The sequence below is a fragment of the Pogona vitticeps genome, chromosome 4 (assembly GCF_051106095.1).
Source record: "Pogona vitticeps strain Pit_001003342236 chromosome 4, PviZW2.1, whole genome shotgun sequence".
Lineage (NCBI taxonomy): Eukaryota > Metazoa > Chordata > Lepidosauria > Squamata > Agamidae > Pogona > Pogona vitticeps.
The window spans coordinates 47006867-47027775 of record NC_135786.1 but is presented as its reverse complement, the minus strand read 5'-3'; the positions used below and the strand labels follow the sequence as shown (position 1 = coordinate 47027775).

The 20909-nt window shown below is 40.1% G+C and overlaps 1 protein-coding gene across 1 annotated transcript; it reads right to left on the bottom strand.

The window, feature by feature from the left end:
- Positions 1-5203: 5203 nt before the first annotated feature.
- On the bottom strand, positions 5204-20409 carry IL10 (interleukin 10). Its single transcript, XM_020810675.3, has 5 exons — positions 12807-20409; positions 12011-12073; positions 9915-10064; positions 7872-7937; positions 5204-6257 (listed from the first exon to the last, which is right to left on the bottom strand). Exons 1-5 carry the CDS (start codon positions 12963-12965, stop codon positions 6165-6167), a joined length of 531 nt encoding a protein of 176 aa, XP_020666334.3. The 5' UTR covers positions 12966-20409; the 3' UTR covers positions 5204-6164.
- Positions 20410-20909: the final 500 nt, after the last annotated feature.

The following is a 20909-nucleotide window of genomic DNA, read 5'->3' as shown; positions in this document are numbered from 1 at the left end:
TCTGGACACAGAACACAGCTTTTGGCTTGGTCCCACTCGAATCCTGAGGCACAATTCCTTTTAGCTGCTTTAATTTCTCACACTCTGAGATTAGATGGCCCTTTCCCTGACAGAAATAGCATTTTCTGGTGTATTTTGAATCTCTCTCATCTTGTTTTGGTTTTCCCTCCAAAATCTGAGGTCTTGGTTTCATGTCTGAGGGCTTCCCTTCACCATGGGCCCCTCCCCCTTGCTGGCTTTTCCCTGGTCCCTGAGAGTACTTGCTGTAGGTTTCTTTGGGTTTTCCTACAGATTTCTCCTCACCTAAGGGCTTTCTTATCTGGTAAATAAAATCTGCGATCTCGGCTGCTTCGGCCACAGATCTAGGTTTCCTTTCCCTCACCTGGAATTTCAGTTCCCCATGCAGGACTGAATAGAACTGTTCCAGCGCTATCAAATCTTTAAGCTGCTGAAAGGTCTCTGTCCCCTCCTGAGATAGCCATTTCTCTAGCAGCCTCACCAATTGAGCCCCCACTTGGGTAAAAGTCTGCTCTGGTTTCTTTGTGAGGGACCTGAATCTTTGCCTCAGCTGTTCCGCATTTATCCCATGTCTTGCAAACACCAGTTTTTTAAACTCTGCAAAATCTCTCATCAGTTCCTGTGGCATCTCTGAATAAACCTCAGCCAGGCTACCACTGATTAAAGATCGCATGATGGTCATCTTCTCAGTTTCCCTCACTGAGAAGTCCACAAACGCTCTTTCCACTAAGGAAAAGAACACCTCAGGACAATCTCCCTTGTGGTACACAGGGAATTTCTTCAGGTCAGCCTTAGACAATTGGCCTCCCTCAGAATCCCTATTGTTATTATTGTTCTGATTCATCAGTTCCAATTTTCTTAATTCAAACGCCATTTTCTCTCTCTGCAATTCCAATTCAATTCTCTGTCTCTCTAATCTTTCTTCTTTTTCCATTCTCTCTCTCTCTCTCTCTAATTCAAATTGCCGTTGTTTCTCTCTTTCCCTCTCCTCCATTTCCCTCACCCTCAGTTCATGCTGTTGGGCCAGGAGTATTTTTCTGAGTTCTGGGTTCTGCTCTCCTGTGCTGTCACCCTGCACTGAGCCAAATTCATCCTCAGAACCTTGGTCTACCTGGGGGTCTTTCACTTCACCCATTTCTGCCATCTGGCTTCGAGTCAAGGGCATAATCCCCCCTCAGAACAGGCTGCTTTAAAAAGTCAAGCCTCAAAATAAAACGACCACTTTTTTTTTTCTTTTGCCTCAGAACCAGCTTTCCCTATAGATTGCTGCTGTCCTTCAGCACTACTTGCAACTGTAGCCAGCCGGAGTCTACCCCCCCTCTGCTGGGCCTCTCAGCAGACAAGCTAGATCCCTGTTACTTTACAGTTTTGCCTCAGCTTTTTTCCCGCCAAAAACAGGCTGCCTCAGAGCACCCTAATCTAGTCTCCCCAGTTGGCACGTTCTTCTACTAGCGCACCTCCCCGTGAGGTACACCTAGAAGATTACCTACGCGCCTCAGATTGTCCCTGACTAGACCCCCCTTGCTCTGGGCACACTTGCCAAGGCTTTGCTGGACCGCTGGACAACTGGACCAGTCGTATCCCACACGCTGGACACCAATCAATGTGACAAACCCAGACCTACTGGGATCTGCCACAGTTAACTAAGCTGCCACCAACCATTCCCTGTAAGAAGTCACACAGACCAGGGATGGATTTTTAACCAATAAAAGAATAAGGTTTATTTAAAACAACACACAGGGAAAATAAAACGATCAGGTGAATAAGATATAGTAACGTGGCTTAGTTTCACTCATACATACACACAGTTTGGTTCACACAGAACCCTTAACTTGAAGCACAGACCCTGAACCTATCAGTTCTGGCTAACCAACAGACACCTGAACCTATCAGGTTGGTACTCTGACACACAGTAGTACCCTGTCTGACACACAGACTCCCACACCAGCTTCTTCTTCCCAGCTGCTGCTTCTTCACATCCCAGCGTCTACTCTTCACCACACAGGCTTCACATATATATACAGTACAGCCCCTCCTCCTGATGTCCCGCCTTCCACTCCCCATAGGATGGAACTTTCCCTCCAAACCCATGACAGACAGGTAACATCAGTGCTGTATGTAACAGTCATCACAAACACTCTTTTCCAACAACACAAGAGGCGACTCTATACATGGAAATCACCAGATGGGCAATATCGAAATCAGATTGATTATATTCTCTGCAGCCAAAGATGGAGAAGCTCTATACAGTCAGCAAAAACAAGACCTGGAGCTGACTGCGGTTCTGATCATCAGCTTCTCATAGCAAAATTCAAGCTTAAACTGAAGAGATTAGGAAAAACCACTGGGCCACTCAGGTATAATCTAAACCAAATCCCTTATGAATACACAGTGGAAGTAAAGAACAGATTTAAGGAACTCGATTTGGTGGACAGAGTGCCTGAAGAACTTTGGATAGAGGCTCGTAACATTGTCCAGGAGGCAGCAACGAAAACCATCCCAAAGAAAAGGAAATGCAAGAAAGCAAAGTGGCTGTCCAACGAGGCCTTAGAAATAGCAGAGAGGAGAAGGGAAGCAAAATGCAAGGGAGATAGGGAAAGTTACAGAAACTTGAATTCAGACTTCCAAAGAATAGCAAGGAGAGACAAGAGGGCCTTCTTAAATGAACAATGCAAAGAAATAGAGGAAGATAACAGAAAAGGAAAGACCAGAGATCTGTTCAGGAAAATTGGACATATTAGAGGAATATTTTGTGCAAAGATGAACATGATAAAAGACAAAAATGGGAGGGACCTAACAGAAGCAGAAGACGTCAAGAAGAGGTGGCAAGAATACACAGAGGAATTATATCAGAAAGATGTGGATATCCCGGACAACCCAGACAATGTAGTTGCTGACCTTGAGCCAGACATCCTGGAGAGCGAAGTCAAGTGGGCCTTAGAAAGCCTGGCTAACAACAAGGCCAGTGGAGGTGATGGCATTCCAGTTGAACTATTTAAAATCTTGAAAGATGATGCTGTTAAGGTGCTACATTCAATATGCCAGCAAGTTTGGAAAACTCAACAGTGGCCAGAGGATTGGAAAAGATCAGTCTACATCCCAATCCCAAAGAAAGGCAGTGCCAAAGAATGCTCCAACTACCGTACAATTGCACTCATTTCGCACGCTAGCAAGGTTATGCTCAAAATCCTACAAGGTAGGCTTCAGCAGTATGTGGACCGAGAACTCCCAGAAGTACAAGCTGGATTCCGAAGAGGCAGAGGAACTCGAGACCAAATTGCTAACTTGCGCTGGATTATGGAGAAAGCCAGAGAGTTCCAGAAAAATATCTACTTCTGCTTCATTGACTATGTGAAAGCCTTTGACTGTGTGGACCACAGCAAACTATGGCAAGTTCTTAAAGAAATGGGAGTGCCTGACCACTTTATCTGTCTCCTGAGAAACCTATATGTGGGACAGGAAGCAACAGTTAGAACTGGTCATGGAACAACTGAGTGGTTCAAAATTGGGAAAGGAGTACGACAAGGCTGTATATTGTCCCCCGGCTTATTTAACTTATATGCAGATTACATCATGCGGAAGGCTGGACTGGAGGAATCCCAAGCCGGAATTAAGATTGCCGGAAGAAATATCAACAACCTCCGATATGCAGATGATACCACTCTGATGGCAGAAAGTGAGGAGGAATTAAAGAACCTTGTAATGAGAGTGAAAGAGGAGAGTGCAAAAAACGGTCTGAAACTCAACATCAAAAAAACTAAGATCATGGCCACTGGTCCCATCACCTCCTGGGAAATAGAAGGGGAAGATATGGAGGCAGTGTCAAATTTTATCTTCCTGGGCTCCATGATCACTGCAGATGGAGACAGCAGCCCTGAAATTAAAAGACGCCTTCTTCTTGGGAGGAAAGCGATGACAAATCTGGACAGCATCTTGAAAAGCAGAGACATCACCTTGCCAACAAAAGTCCGAATAGTCAAAGCTATGGTTTTTCCTGTCGTGATGTATGGAAGTGAGAGCTGGACCATAAAGAAAGCAGACCGCCGAAGAATTGATGCCTTTGAATTGTGGTGCTGGAGGAGGCTCTTGAGAATCCCCTGGACTGCAAGGAGAACAAACCTATCAGTTCTAAAGGAAATCAACCCTGAGTGCTCACTGGAAGGACAGATCCTGAAGCTGAGGCTCCAGTACTTTGGCCATCTAATGAGAAGAAAAGACTCCCTGGAAAAGACCCTGATGTTGGGAAAGTGCGATGGCAAGAGGAGAAGGGGACGACCGAGGATGAGATGGCTGGACAGTGTCTGCGAAGCAACCAACATGAACCTGACACAACTCCGGGAGGCAGTAGAAGACAGGAGGGCCTGGCGTGCTCTGGTCCATGGGGTCACGAAGAGTCGGACACGACTAAACGACTAAACACACACACGTGAGCAGTTTAATCACCGTGCCACAAGACTTCACTTCCCACCTAGAACAGTGGTTCCCAACCTTGAGTTTCCAGATATTCTTGGACCAAAACTCCAGTAGTTGTGCAGGCCAGGATTTATGGGAGGTGTAGTCCAAGAACACATGTGAACTCAAGGTTGGGAACACTGACGTAGAAGATGAAAACATAGTCACCAAATGAGCTTCCTGAGAATAGAGTTCCCAAAGTGAAGTGCCTTCAGGGGAAAATAAGTACTACCAGTCCTTCAATAAGGGGGGCCTATAGGAGATACTTCAGGAGATATTTTGGTGCTTAGGCAGTTTGATGCAGGAGAAAATCATCCTTGGAGCATCCAGCCCCCTAGCCAGGTAGGTCTTTAAAGGTAAGCACCAATATTTTGAATTCAGTTTGGATATGGAGTAAAAAGAACCTGAGGAAGCCTCATGGAATAAGTTCTTGTCAATCTGCTGCAGCTAGCAGCAATATAATTTTCAATTAAGAATTCTTACTATCTGACCAGAGAAGGCTACACATTTGTTGTAACCCAGTGCCCTCTGTTTGTAAATTCAGCAGGAGCTTGTCAGCAGAAAGTGGAGAAAGGCAACTTCCTTTGCCAATGTCAGCTCCTTTCTTCCTCATTTCCCACCATTTTGTGAAGAATCCACCAACCCTTTGGAGGAAATTTTGACAGGGAAATTGCAAGGAGTGGAAAATTGCCTGCCTTCCATCCCACTGACAAATCAAACATCCTTCACCACAGGGACTGTTATCATCGCCATGCACTCTCAGCAACTGTTAGCGTGGCCATGCTTGTGAACAGTGGTTCAAATGATAACTCTTTTAGCATATTAACAAACTGTTTGTAGTTTATGGATCACATTGCTCAGAGTTTAGTCCCAAAAGATGATTTATTTATTTATTTAAAATAAATAGGCAACTGACATCATTAAACAAGGCAGCTTACATCATAAAAAACACAACGTTAAATGTTAAAAAAGTAAATTTTTCAATTATTAAAGAAGAACTAATAACATTATATCAAAATGTTAGGCACAAGTATTACAAAAACAGATTTGGAAGCAACAAAAATATAAGCCATCCCATTTATCGTTTCTTCAACAGTCAGTAAAGAAAAGCCTGCCTGAAGAGAAATGTCTTCCTTTGCTTGCAGAAGGACAGCAAAGGTGGGGGCAGCCAGACCTCCTGTGGGAGGGGGTTCCAGAGTCTCTGTGCATGCACGCCTTGCATATGGATTGCAGAAGGTCCCTGATTCAATTCCTGGCATCTCTAGATAGAGCTGGTATGAAATCTGAATAGCTGCTGCTGATCACTCTTGGCTAAAACAAGCAGTATAGCTCAACTTCCTATATTCTACATTGTTTTTACTTAAACATAATACATGTACATATCAGAAGACTGTGATATAATTTCTATCCTAAAAAGAATTTCATTGAAAAAAATCCACTTTGAACATCTCTAATAGGATGATAACAATCTCTTATATAAAAACATCAAACAATAAGTTATGTAACTTGTGTTCAACTACAACAAAATGTAAAGCATTGACTAAATTGAGGTATCTGAGTTGATAAATAAACTCTTATTAAAAATACTGCTATATACTGTAACTGTCTTTCCTGTAACATTTTTTCCATCTAGTGGCTACATTAAAACTGTTTTTTTAAGGTAACAGTTTCCCTGTTATGAAGAACTCTCGGTTTCAGTTTCTCATCTTCCTTATAAGATATTCTTCAATGTAGTTAATGAAAATATCAAATTCTCCCATTGCTTTGTAGATTCCTTTTTCTTGCAGCTGTGAATGAAGGAGAAAGAGGATTATTTGCCACCATAATAATTATTGCAAGAAAAATAAACAGAAGCTGTTTATCATTTTTATTTGAAGACTTTATGTGAAAGAGCACTGTTTACAAGGCTTTTGGTGGCTCAGGGCATGAAGGGAGCTAAGGAAGGTGAACACAAATGTGAAGCAAAGGAGATGCCAACCCTTATTATGAAACCTTGCCTTCCCCATTCCCCCCTGTAATGTACACTGGAGGCCCGTGATCTTAGCATACTCCTGCACTGATGAGATGAGACATCTCCCAGCTTGGATCATGGGTCAGCTATGGTCAGTGATAGAATGGTAAATTTATAGTGAGAAATTTGGAAGGGCAGGTGCGCATCATGACAACACCCATAATACACACATACACACACCAACAAAAGGAGAGTCAAAAATTCAGACAACTGGATCAGTTGAGGAGCAGGATCTTTTGTAAAGTTAATGCCTCTTAATTACCCATTGAAGATCTAACTACTTTGAATTATATCAGAAGTAGCCTGCAACAATTCATTGTTATTGGAGAAATCAGTCTCTCTCCCAGCTGCTGTGAGGGTTGTCATGAAACTCGGAAGGATTAGAGAAGCCTGAGTAGGGTGGTAAGTGTTGTTACAGTCCCTGATGCCCAGAAAAGCACCTTCTGCAATTTCCCCCTGCATGATATCAGTTTGTGAATAATAGTGAGTAGAAGAGATAGGAAAATTTATGTTTTAGACTGCAGCATCCATAACCCCAGACCAGTCCCTACAATTCTCATAGTTCTTCACCATTGCCATGGTGTCAAGGGTAGTTTATGTGAGGGAGAAGACTTACAATACTTGTATAATACAGAGAATGGGATCCCTTCTAAAGAGAATATTAAATATTCATTTTTAAAAATGAGCATTTTCCATTTTAATTAAAGAACGGAGATGTGACAAAAGGCAGAATCCTGCTTGCAGCAGTAGCTGTACCCTGAGCTATCACTGAACACCTAGTTGTGCAATTGATCACATGAAGCCCAAGAAGTGGAAAAAACCACTTGCTCAATTGTTCATGGTATTCATCAATAGGATTCTGGCCAAAGAATTTAAGCATCACTTATGACTGTACAATAAACACACTTGTTTATGTTTATTGTAACCAGTAGCAAGCTGCAGAAGTGTGTGTCCTATGTTTCTTGGCTGATGGGGCTAAAAGCCTCTGTTTGGATGTTAATATTGCACTGAAAGCTCTGCATTAATTTAGTCTAACTCCTCTTCATGGCCTTCATCCAATGGTATCCCTGAAAAGCAGATTTCCCTCAAAATGCAGTATTCTGCAAGACTTTTCCCAGTCTTGTGGGTCACCCAGATCTTCTGGAGGATCCAATCTAGATGTGGGTTTTTATGCTATTACCAAAGCAATTGAAATAGGAAGAAGGTATGAGCTGTCTGTGCCTTGTACACTGTAGTCCAGAAGCATGTAAGAAGGAAGCATGACTCACCCACAAGCTCACATGTGGCTTTTCCGTATAGTAAGCAAAGCCTCTTAAAGACAGTGACAAAAATTCTAGTAAGTTGTATAGGGTCATGACTGAGGGGAATGTTTAGCAATGCAGGAACCTACCTGTTTGTAGGTTTCTTTTATGTTCTTTATTGTATCATTCTTCTTTTCACATATGAAGAATTTATGCTGCAAAGAAGTAGCACAAGGGACATTAATTCACTGGCTTCCTTTTGGTTAGTACCTTCAGAACCCAACTGACTCTTAAGTTACAGTGCCTCATTTGGCTATGGATATCCATCAGTGCTATTAACATTTGTGCATGGAGATGACTTTAAGCCTTATGTGTCTGCTTTAATAATGCTCATCCAGGCAGCATTGAAAAAGCTACATACTGTACTTCTTTCTACACTGACAGGGATATGCATCAAATTCTGGAGTAGTTACTGTACTAATCAAACTGCAATCAAACCATGTGTGAAGGTATTTAATGCTTTGGGGAATGCTTTGTGCTTTTATTTCCCATTTCATTCCTTAAGAATTTGAAGTAACCCACTGTAACCCATCAACGGTGGTCTCCTGCTACTTCATCCACTTCAATTCTAAGTCTTCCCTCATTTTAGATGCTTGTTATTCTTGACACCAACAAAGTATAACAGCATATTCTATATAAGGATACCAACTAGTTTAAAATGACAAGGTTTGTTTAAGGATTTTCAGCAGGTGTGGCAATTACCATTCCTTCATGAACAAGCAACATCTTCTAAAATACTTTAATTTACTTTTATTTTCATTGAATTTATACCCCGCCCCTCTAGACAAAGTCTACACCTGATCACCATGACTTGAAACTTTGGAATGGTTGCATCACAAATATTACCTTTATACTAAACTATTAAAAGCCTCTCTCAAAGAATCCTGGGAAGTGTAATGTAGTGAAAATCTGAAAATCTTAGCTTTCATCAAAGGATTAGAACCCTAACTCAATTTGATACAAAGAATTTCTGCCTCTCATAGGTTATGCTTGAAGATGCTACAGTAATGTGCACTCTCTTGCCACCTTCCTTACATTCTCAATCATTACGTATCTGTTTTATATCACGTTTCTCAGTTTTACAGTGTCTATTGTGTTGTGATGAATTCCAGCACTTGTGAAGAGTGGAAATGTAGCAGGTGATTTCTGCTTTCTCTTTTCATTGTAAATGAACTTTTCTACTGTTTTCACCCCTGACAAAGATCCAGTTTAAACAAAGGATTAAGTTACTGAATATCCCTTGGTCCTGAATAACAATTTTTTAAAAAGGGGTTTCCTGCTAGTCTCCTAAGCACTAAGTCTGAGGAAGTGGACTGGTCCATGAAAGCTCACATTAAAATATAGCAGTTAGTCTTTAAGGTGCCACAACATTTTTGTCTCCTTTATTTTTTTATTTCTCTTTTGTTTTTGCATGATAAACAGCAAGATTTTCTTCATGCTTGCTCTCTGAGTCATACTGTGACCAGATGACACACTATAGAGATTACCACAGCAAAGCATAGTTGAAGTTTTTGCCTTCACAACGGATCGAATCGGCAGCTATCAGGTAAGAATTTAACTTAAAACTTGTTAAGGGAGATTTCAGCGCTGAACACAGAACACTTAATCCATAGGCTTTGTGCAGAACAAGATTTCTGTGTGAAACTTCATTCTTACTTCTTTATGTTTCTCAATTATAAATCTGTTTATACAGTCCCCACTGTAGTTAAGACAAGGATAAGCTGTGCCACTGGGTTATTTAATGAAGATAGCTATATCAAAGCCTATTTCACTGATATTCTTTCCTCTATGTGGACATTATTGCTGCATGCAGAATTAAGAACTGAGAAAATTTCATTTTTCTCAGAAGTATATAATAATGTAGAAGACTGCCCAGTTTATAATTCTGTATACTAATCCTACTATTTTTTGTAGGTTTTTGGCACCATTAGGTATCATATCTGCTATCTGATTGGGCTTTGGATGAAGTGGATATTTTCTACGTGATTGATCTTTGGATGAATTTTTTCTTCACCATATGCTATGGAACAAAAGAAGAACGTGGCAATGCCTTTTTACATTTTCCCTTGGAACTTACAGTCTACCTAGACAATGGAGTCAGTTTAGAAAAGGAAAGGAAAAAAAATACTTACACATCGCTTGATGGTCTGTTTCAGATCCAGCAGTGAATTGCCAAGAAAGCCAACATTCTGCTCAACTGTGCTGCTGGTGATCACTTTGGGTATGACATCTTCAAGATAGAACTGGATCATTTCTGCTACTGATTGGCACCCCAAGTACCCCTAAAGGGAAAGGAGGAAACTCTACAGTAACAGTGGTAAGATGCCAAGAAGAAGACATCTCAAGGAAAATCTGAGAACTGGTTCCATGGACGGTGAGGACCATACAAAAATTCTGTGGCTCTAAACAGCTCTTTTTTACTTTAAAGTTTCCTTCGCTGGGATGTGGTGGCACGGGCTGGGACGTGGTGATGCTGTGGGCTAAACCACAGAAGCCTGTGCTGCAGGGTCAGAAGACCAAGCAGTCGTAAGATCAAATCCACGCGATGGAGAGAGCTCCCGTCGCTTGTCCCAGCTCCCGCCAACCTAGCAGTTCGAAAGCATGCAAATGCAAGTAGATAAATAGGGACCACTTCGGTGGGAAGGTAACAGCGTTCTGTATCTCAGTCGCACTGGCCATGTGACCACGGAAGATTATCTTAGGACAAACACTGGCTCTATGGCTTAGAAACGGGGATGAGCACCGCCCCCTAGAGTCGAACACGACTGGACAAAAATTGTCAAGGGGAACCTTTACCTTTACCTTACCTTCCTTCCACTAAGTGGAAGGATTATCATCACTTCCCTTCATCATCCCATACTTCTTACAGAATTAGAGACTCATACCACCAAATTTGCTTGTTACTCTATAGATTGGGGGGAGGAAAGTAGACTTCAGGCTGTCATTCCCCGGCTGCTTCTTTTTATGAGAAAAAAGAGCAGCTCCTAAAGCCAGCAGGACTGGCAATTTACTTTGTAATTAGGGCTCCTCTTAAACTGGTAATGGTCATCTAATAATATCCATGTGCTGTCAAGTCAGTTCTGACTTATGGTTACCGTTGTCACAGTTTTCTAAGTAGCGGATAATCAGAAGTGATTTACCAGTGCTTTCTTTTGGGGGTGCCTGGGACTGTGCAGTTTGCCCAAGGCTACAGAGGCTGGCTCTCCTCCCAGTAGGCACACTGGGGAAATCAAACTCCTAACTTCTGGCTCCTCTGACAGATACCTAACAGACTATTCAGCCAAACTAATGGACTTCTAGTTACATCACATTTCTTTCTTTCTTTGGCCACTCTTCGGCATGATGGTGGTTTGTGTGGCCTCCAGATAAATTTACAGGCATAAAAGTGGCCCTTGTGCCCATAGGAACTGTCCACCCAAGCCTTTAATGGTCCATGCTGGTATGTATATTAATTAATTAATTAATTAAAGGCTCCTGTCCTGTCTTATCATAAATAACTGGCAATATATATAATTTTTTAAATTAATAAATCAACACCATAACATTATACAGAATCAAAATCTCCTTAAAATCATAGTACTAACTAAGAAAGTACTATTTAGGTCTCAATTACTGGAAGCTCCCAGACACAAGACAGCACAAGTAGCTTTTTGTCTGATATTAAACAACATGGAAGCTTGGGTGGGAAAATGCATTAGGGCCCCAAGGCATTTCTATTAGCTATTTTTAGCTTCTGTTGTTTGGCCATTAAATCATACCATGAATGGACTAAACCATATGGAATCTCAGTGCTTTTAGAAGCAAATAACTTTGCTGCATGTGTTGTTCATTCTTCTTTATTTTGCTTTTCAGAACCAGTCTTCTGATAATTTAAATACAATAATTCTGATGAAGGCAGCTAGCAATTACCATTTCCTGCACAATTTCCCTTAATGTGAAGGAAATGCAGCTGAGAAGCTGATACTTCTTATCAGTAGAGCTCTGTATTTAGGTATTAGTATAAACTTTGAAATGTAAAACAACAATAATAACAACCCTGAAAATACCCTTAAGAATAATGTCTTCTAATTCTGTTAATTTAGCAATATAAACAAGAATGATCTTCCTGTGAGAAAAGCTTTCTTTGAATATATTTCTGCAAAACATATGTCCACACACCTTTCCATGACTCCAGAGATAAACATGGCCTTAAGCCGAATTAAATTGTTGAAGACAATCAAAATCTCACCTTGAAATCTTCCAATAAATCTTCTTTTAACAACATGATGTCCAACCTATCGTCTCTGGTTTGCTGGAAGAACATCCAATGAGATATCAGTTTTATTAACCCAGGAAAACATGAACACAGATTTTCACTTAGGAAAACCCGAATGCTTTGACTTATCAGTAAAGACAATGGAACACCTGACATTAATTTCAGTCACAGTTCATTTCTCTCCTTAATTTTGAAGAACTTCTTATCTGAAAGAGCAAATCTGCCAGTATCTAAAGCTGTGACTAGTCTTACAAAATGTTTAGTTGTTTAGGATGTACACATTTAAGAGTGAATGGTTTACATTTGATAGATGTTAAAACTCACATATTTTAGAAACAAAGGAATTCAAACTGATCAGAATAAACCAGATGTACATATCAGTCCCTTAAACATAATCCCTAATTTTCACTCATGCTGCCTAAAAAGCGAGAATGCAGTTCTTCAGTTTCAAATGTTCACAAACAAATTTGACAAAGTTTGGATGTTCATTATAACATAACACAAAATAATTGGAAGAGAGAAAAGAATCCAGGTTGCATCATTGCATTGGTCAGTACTGACAAACAAGGACACAATTTACTGAAAAATTATATAATTTCCATACATATAACATAGCATTTATGTCCCTAATTATGTCTTATAGTTATCACCACATCACAAAGTCATCTACCTTAAACTGCTTGTAAAAAAGCATATATTTTCTATCCTCTCCTCTTTCTAAATTACAAATGCAAATAATGCTGGCTGAAGGAAAAAAAGTTATACTTACAAAATAATCTTTAACCTTATTAAATATGACTCTTAGCTCTCGCAGTCTACGAGGCAGGTTGTCTGCAAAATATTTGCAACTGCTGTTGGCAAGTTGAGGATGCACTGTTGGCAGAATGAGTGCCAGGGACAGCAACGTGAGCACTGCAAGAGAGTTCATGTCTTCAAGATGTTTCTTTGTGGTCTAGCTTGATTTTGCAAGATGCAAGGAAGCAGATCTGCCCATTACCTTGATGGGCTCCAATTTATAACCCCAAGCAGCACAAATGTTCTTCCTCCTTTCCACAGGATATCGATGATGAATTTTCTAACCAAAATGTCAATCTTTCCCCATAAGATGTTTATGTGAAGTCACTCTATTCCCTTGTAAAATTGCTTATGGAAGTAGAATTAAGCACTCCCCCCTTTTTTACATAATTTGTTTCTTGATTTTTGTTGTTGTTATGGTAAAACAAAACAGGATGCATTTTCATTATCTTGACATTTGGTCCCTTTAGGTCAATACTCCTAATTTGAAGAGAGAAAAATGGCTTCATCTTTAAATTTCTGAGAATCTCTTTCAGGCTGCTGTTTTCCCTTCTGAGTTTTTAAATCTGATGTCTCTAAAAAGCACATAGCAACAAAATTGAATTCTTTAAATACACATTATGTGCAAATAAAGTTTTATCTGGACAGAAATAGTCTGACAAGGACATACAGTATATCAATTATAAAGCAATTAAATATGCCTTTTACTGATTTTTCCAGGTATGTGAGAAATTTAAGAAATGTACTGGGTTTCAGGGATCCTAGTTTGTCACTCTATCCTTGTAAATTAAATATTAGCCAAATCTTGCAATGTAAGGAGATAATGCCTTAGAGAAAACCATTTTCCTTTCAGGACTTGGACCTAAGTTGACTTAAACTGCTGCAAATTGACATGTCTCTTTCTGCTAGTGTTTCTGGTGTTTTGTACTAGAGAAGGATGTTTTGTGTGCCTGACAGCTTCACACAAAGCTGTCGGCATGGCACCAGAAGCTACAACTGCCTGTTCTCGTCCCTTCAGGCAGCTGATCACTCCATCAGGAAGATGGTACAGGGATTCTCCCCGCGTAGCCGATGAGTGGTTGACTGCCAGAGGAGATGGGGATGGGTAGTCAGAACTCCTCCCTGGATTGGCATGCTGCTGGAGCAGAAGGACCCTGGTGATCCACAAAGAATGGGGAGTAGCCCAGATTGCCCAGGGGGTGGGGAAAAGGCCTGCACAGCAACTGTGGCGCTGCACTGACAGCTTTGTGTGAAGCTGCCAGGCGCATGAAGTGCCCTTCTCAATTTTGTACACATTTAACATATTATATATACAGAGACTGGTGAACCACTTCTGAGTATTTTCATACCTAGCAAATGCTAGTTTGTTGTTATGTGCTATCAAGCTGCTTCCAACTTATGGCAACCCTATGAATTAGTGACAAAAGGTCCTCTCATCAACAGCCATGCACAACTATTGCAAAGTCAAGACTGTGGCTTCCTCATATTTGGTTGATCTCTTTATCTGTTACCTTCAATTTTTTTCCAGTGTAATTGTTTTTTATGTGGGATGTGTCTTCTCACAATGTGCCTAAGGTGTTATGGAGTTAGCTTTAATCGTTTTTGCTTTGATGGTGGTTTTTACGCTGCTTTCCACAATTCCAGGTTCTTCCCCATATAATTCTTTTTCAAATGAATCTGTTATCTCTGCATCTCTTTTGTACAGCTCTTCAATATAATGTTTCCAGTTTCTCATTTTGTTTTGGTCAGATAAGATGTTCCCCTGTTGAACTTTCAGTATGGCCAATCTATGTTAAAATTTCCTTTTGATTTCTTGGATTTTATAGAAGATATGTTTTTTCTTTTCCTCTTTTGTTGTTCCTTTTAATTTCTTTGCACTCATTGTTATAATCGTTCTCTTTATCTCTGTGTGACGGTAATTGAAAACTGCATTCAGGATTCTGATCCTATTACTCTCATCTCATACTATGGCTTCTCATCTGGCCTTAATGGTTTTCAGAGATTCATCATTCCCCCCTCTAAGCTGTTCTTTTCCTTTCACTGCATCAATTGTCATTTTGTGTTGTTCCCTAATAGTATTGCTGATTTCAGTACACAGTTTCCCTGATTAAATTAATTTTAGTAATGCAAATTTATTCCCCATATGGACTTTAAATAGAGGATCGACTTGACAGGACGTACTTAAATACATACTTTTGAACTTTACTGAGAAGTATATCTTTTTGTATTGCTGAGCCCTGTAATGTTCTATTCCATGGTGTTACTCTTGTAACCCACAAAAATACTATGAACTTAATCTTTGTTTATCTTTTTAAAAATGTGTTATTTGAAAACAGTACAAATGTAGCTTTTTGAGTCTCTCTTCTTATAGCCTAGGTCCTATAGCCCCCAAGGTAAATGAAGGACCATCTTCCTCTGTATGAACTTGCCAAGCTCTTGAGATCATCCCTAGAGGCTCAGTTTGTTGGTTCACCTGTGAAAATCAGTCTGGCTGGTTTGACAAAAGGAAAGATTGTCACAGTGGAGGCCCCACTATTACAAATGTCCCTTGTGAGTGATATGCATATATAGGCCCCTTACTATGAATGGGTTCTGAAAACCCATTTCTTGTAGGTTTTAGGTGTTTTCTCATAAAGGATTTATTGTGTTACTGACTGGGATATTTTAAAAAGTTTGTTAAATATAAATGATGGTCTTATGCTGGGCTATGCATGGTTTTGGGCTGTGGTTTTAAATGACTGCTGAAATGAGATTCTGTGTCTTGTGGTTGCTTTTCTGTAAGCTGCCTTATGGGGAAGAAGACTCTTTCTTTCTTTTTCTTTCTTTCTTTCTTTCTTTCTTTCTTTCTTTCTTTCTTTCTTTCTTTCTTTCTTTCTTTCTTTCTTTCTTTCTTGGAAATAAGTTAATAAATGATGCAATCACTTTTCAACAGAAATATAGCACTCTATTGAAGTCAAGATTGATTGATTGATTGATTGATTGATTGATTGATTGATTGATATGCCACCCTAGTTAGTGGAGACCAGTCTTACAACGTAACATAGACTCTGTCCTCCCTCTTCCCCCATTAAAACAACCAACAAACCAATCAAATGCAAATACATAACTTGACCAAAAGAAACTAAATAATGGTGTCAAACCCCAACAATAAAGGTGGCACATGGGTCACAAACCATATTAAATAAGGGGAGGATGTCTTTAAAGCTTCTTTGAAAAGTCTGTTCTTTAGGACTTTGGATGGAGGAGGCCTGCTGGATGTCCATAGAGAGGCCATTCCAGAGTGCAGGGGCTTGACTCCTAAATGAGTCCTCTCTTGGTGTGGCCACCAGCGAGGCTTGGGAGGATTGGGTAAAACGGGCAGCAGTTCTAAGGGATGATCACTATGGATGGTCCGAAGAAACTCATACGGGCCTCACTAAACCTATTAAATTTGGAACAACTCCTGAAGATGACAACAAATTCTAGGCACAAGTACAACGTGATCTTTAATTGAATGGGACACTGTAGTTGTACTTTCAAGGTAGTTTTTGCATGAATGTGTTGTGTTGAATTCTGTCAATCAATCTGAGTCATGATAGTTCAACGGGACCTCTGTAGGAAGGCAGATAAAAAAAAGCACTTGCACTCCATCTAGTCAGCACTGAATACAAGTGGGACAGAATGAACTTCCATTCCTTTCTTGGAAGCTTCTGAAGATAACTGGCTGGCTTCTGATGGATTAGTTTGATTTTTGTCGTTGCTTTTGTTTAGATGTTAAGTCGTGTCTGACTCTTCATCAGACACTACTTAACGTTGTTTCTGATGAAGAGCATGCCAGGCCCTCCTGTCTTCCACTGCCTCCCGGAGTTGGATCAAATTCATGTTGGTAGCTTCGATGACACTGTCCCACCATCTCATCCTCTGTCGTCCCCTTCTCTTCTTGCTTTCACACTTTCAGTTTGATTTAATAAGGCTTTTCTTATGTTCTTTCTCTGGTTACTTTCAGTAGGACAGGAAGCAGAAAAATCTTCCCTCTTTGCATTTCATAGGGTCTTAAGGTTTCGTCTGATTTTTTTTGTTGATTCCAATTATATTAGCTATAGTTCCACTTTGCTGCCTTTGCTTAGCTTAGCTAACCGTGTGGATTCCTCTTAGTTTCCCATCAGCCACAATGCAAACCATTATTATGATGTCTGCATAAATTATTTTACTCTTGTGTCAGTAGCTTGTCCCTTAGGATGCCTCAGTAAAACTGCTTCTCTATCGTTTCCCCAAACTGTCCGTTTGAAAGCCTCTCATGAAAATGGTGTGGTTGTTCACTTGCACTGATATAACATTTGCAAAAAAGAATCAAACGGGGAGAAAAAAGCATGAGTCAGGGAAATGGATCCACACTGCATATACATGTCTTAAACTAGGGAAATGGACTGGAAAAGCAACATAGATTTTTTATCACTTCCCATACCATAACTGAATTTAAGCAGTTCTCCAGAATGTACACAGTTTCCCCCCACAGAATGCTGAGTATCAGTTGGAGAGAGAGAGAAAAAAAGTAAAGCTGGCAGGAGACAAAAGAAAACAAAATTGCACGACATATCCTGAACCTTCCATATTGGCAGTATCTATTACAGGCCTCCCTCATCTGTCAAATTTTCATTGTAAAAGATCTCCTAGAAATGCTATAATTTGGTCTGGCTTTTAAGAGCTGGAGTGAGACAGATACTGGGTAAAAGGCAGTGCAGTGATTAAATTGCAGTACTGCAGTGAAACTCTGCTCACAACTTGGGTTCAATTCCAAGTACTTGGCTCAAGGTTGATTCAACCTTACATCCTTTCAAGGTTGGTAAACTGAGTACTCAGCTTGCTGCAAGGGCAATGTGTAGCCTGCATAATGGCATTGCAAAACCACCCAGCAAGTGTTTTAAGCACTATTGGGTGGTATACAGTGGGGTCTCGACTTACGAATGGCTCGACATACGAACGTTTCAACTTTCGAACCGCTCTCATAGGAATATATGGACTCGACTTACGAACTTAGATTCGAGTTACGAACTCTTTCCCCACCCCCCCTTTTTAAAAGCTAAGTCATCTTAGGTTAAAAGGAAAAAAGAAAAAAAATATCCCCCTCTAGTGGCAGAAGGCGGAATAGCAGCTTCCCAATAGTTTCTATGGACAAAAAGAGCAGATACGGATTAAATGGTTTTCAATGCATTCCTATGGGAAATGCAGATTCGACTTAAGAACTTTTCAACCTGAGAACTGCCTTCCAATACGGATTAAGTTCGTAAGTCGAGACCCCACTGTATATGTAGCATGCTTTGCTAACTTTGATTTATCTGTTAATGAAATGATCATGAGAGTAGAGACACATGGAGGTAGTGTGTGGATTCACTGGTCTTTGGATCCTATGTATACATACACATTCCACCTCTTAAGTGCCTGTGTTGGAATGCTGATTAAACTAAGAAAAAATAAGGCTTCTTGTCTCCTTCTCCTCCTCCAAATCTTCTTTGATGAATTGGTGGCCTTCCTAAATAATGTTGGATGAAGGTGAAAGGAACTGTTGGACAAAGAAAAAGCAATAAGGTTCCTTTAATGAACTTCACATTAACTTCTTTTAAGATCAACACCCAATGTTGAGTGTTTCCATGCTTCCTCTGTGGCCCCCTCCACCATTCTATGTTGTCCAAAGAGATACCAGGCAACTGTCTGAAGGGGCAACTTAAGAGAAGGAAAATGGTTAAAAATTAATTTCCATAAGCAAATTGTCTTACACTAATTCACTCTTAAAAAACAGAGAAAAAGCATCTTAAAAAGCAGAGACATCACCTTGCCAACAAAAGTCCGAATAGTCAAAGCTATGGTTTTTCCTGTCGTGATGTATGGAAGTGAGAGCTGGACCATAAAGAAAGCAGACCGCCGAAGAATTGATGCCTTTGAATTGTGGTGCTGGAGGAGGCTCTTGAGAGCCCCCTGGACTGCAAGGAGAACAAACCTATCAATTCTAAAGGAAATCAACCCTGAGTGCTCACTGGAAGGAGAGATCTTGAAGCTGAGGTTCCAATACTTTGGCCATCTCATAAGAAGAGAAGAATCCTTGGAAAAGACCTTGATGTTAGGAAAGTGTGAGGACAAGAGGAGAAGGGGGCGACAGAGAATGAGATGGCTGGACAGTGTCTGCGAAGCAACCAACATGAATTTGACACAACTCTGGGAGGCAGTGGAAGATAGGAGGGCCTGGCGTGCTCTGGTCCATGGGGTCACAAAGAGTCGGACACGACTAAACAACTAAATGAAACAAATTCACTCTAGGACCCAAGCTATTGTATTTTCCCCCTTTAGATGTATACTCTGTCTAGTTTAACAGCCATCTGATCTCTGACACAGTTGCTTGATCCCATTATTGGAATGTGATCAACCAGTGCTGAGTGTTGGAATGTTCCCTGAGTTCTTTCTCAGCTGGTGATTGTGTCATTGAGTGTTTCTCAGAAACACTGAAACTTCTTACAACTTCATGTGGGTTGCTCGGCTCCAGATCTGCATATCTTGGCTTATGGAACGAAGAGGTGAGAATTGTCACATATACAATAATTTCCTCCAACCCTGTTTCTTTACATTTCCATTTTTCTATTAAAAATAATGTACTGTATTTTTCCATGTATAAGACTATACTTTTGTCTAAAATCTTTAGACTAAAAATTGAGGGTTGTCTTATACACAGAAGAAAGCTGAGAAGAGAACAAAAACAAGTGGAGGGAAAGCGGGATCAAAGCGATCCTGCAGCACTTTGGTCCCTTTCCCCCTACACTTGCTAAAACCTGCTTAGATTTCTTAATTTTGGATTAGAAAAGTGGGGGGCATCTTATACACGGAAAAATACGGTATATATTTGGTTTGTCTTTTGTGGTTAGATTGGGGGAGTGCAGAAATATCAGCAGCAATTTTTGGCTCTGGTATATATGGTTATGTGAATATTTCCAAGTTTCCACCTCCTGTTTGCCACTAAATGTGGAACATCACCTAACTCTACTCTCACTTCTTAGAATGCCCATCTTACTTGTGGTACTACTTTTGCTTGACCTGATAGTTTGTTTTTTCTTGACGGGCGAGTTGCTTGTTTTTTCTTGATGAAATCCTCCCTATTTTCCCAGAACTGCTATTTGCGCTATAGAGGAAAATCACCTGTATAATTTTTGCTGTGGTTGCACGTAGGCATGTTGGCAAAATAGAGGGAAAAATGACCAAATATGATATCACTTTAAAGAACTGCTATATAGCTCAGTGGCTTAGGTATCTGACTATGGAGCCAAAGGTTGAGAGTTTGATTCCCCACTGTGCCTCCTTGATGAGGGCTGGATTTAATAATCTGAAACCATCTGTTAAGATTATTATATTTTTTCATGAAAGATTAATAAATTTGTTTTTGTGTGAAATTTTGCCACCTTTCTTTCTTTCTTTCTTTCTTTCTTTCTTTCTTTCTTTCTTTCTTTCTTTCTTTCTTTCTTTCTTTCTTTCTCTCTCTCTCTCTCTCTCTCTCTCTCTCTCTCTCTCTCTCTCTCTCCCTCCCTCCCTCCCTTCCTTCCTTCCTTCCTTTTTCCTGTCATTGAAGAAAAGATATAAAATCTAATATATTATCTCCATAAAGTTGGAAATGCAGCTTGGGTAAGCTAATATTCAGTGAAAACCCTAAAGAAGTGCTTCCAATTTCTGCATAAATTCATTCCACAGTCTTGTGGCGACTGAGCATGTTTAATTACTCAGTAATAGACAGCAGATATGGAACATTGAAGAAAGAAGAAATACAACCAGATTCTCAGAAATCTGTGGTGACATTGATTTTTATCAAATTTTATTTCAAAATTTATTTAATTAAAATAATTTTACACCTTAAAAAGGACTCAAGGTGGCTTTCCTCATCAAAAGACAATATTCAAATTGAAAAACAGTAAGCATACAAATACTAAAAAGGATCAAAGAAATACCTCACTAAAAAACAGTATACAAAAGCAACACCAAAAACACATAAGGCACAACAATGCATTTAAAAACTCAATTCAGGCAGCCAGATACTAAGATAAAGCTTGCCAGAAGAAAATGG

Bases quoted from the DNA above. Each gene is read 5' to 3' on its own strand.
- IL10 (XM_020810675.3), bottom strand. From the start codon at position 12,965: ATGAACTCTCTTGCAGTGCTCACGTTGCTGTCCCTGGCACTCATTCTG. The intron at 10,065-12,010 runs GTGAGATTTTGA...CTTTCCCTTTAG, and splicing joins ATTTATTGGAAGATTTCAAG to GGGTACTTGGGGTGCCAATC. The intron at 7,938-9,914 runs GTAAGTATTTTT...ACTTCTTTGCAG, and splicing joins AACAGACCATCAAGCGATGT to CATAAATTCTTCATATGTGA.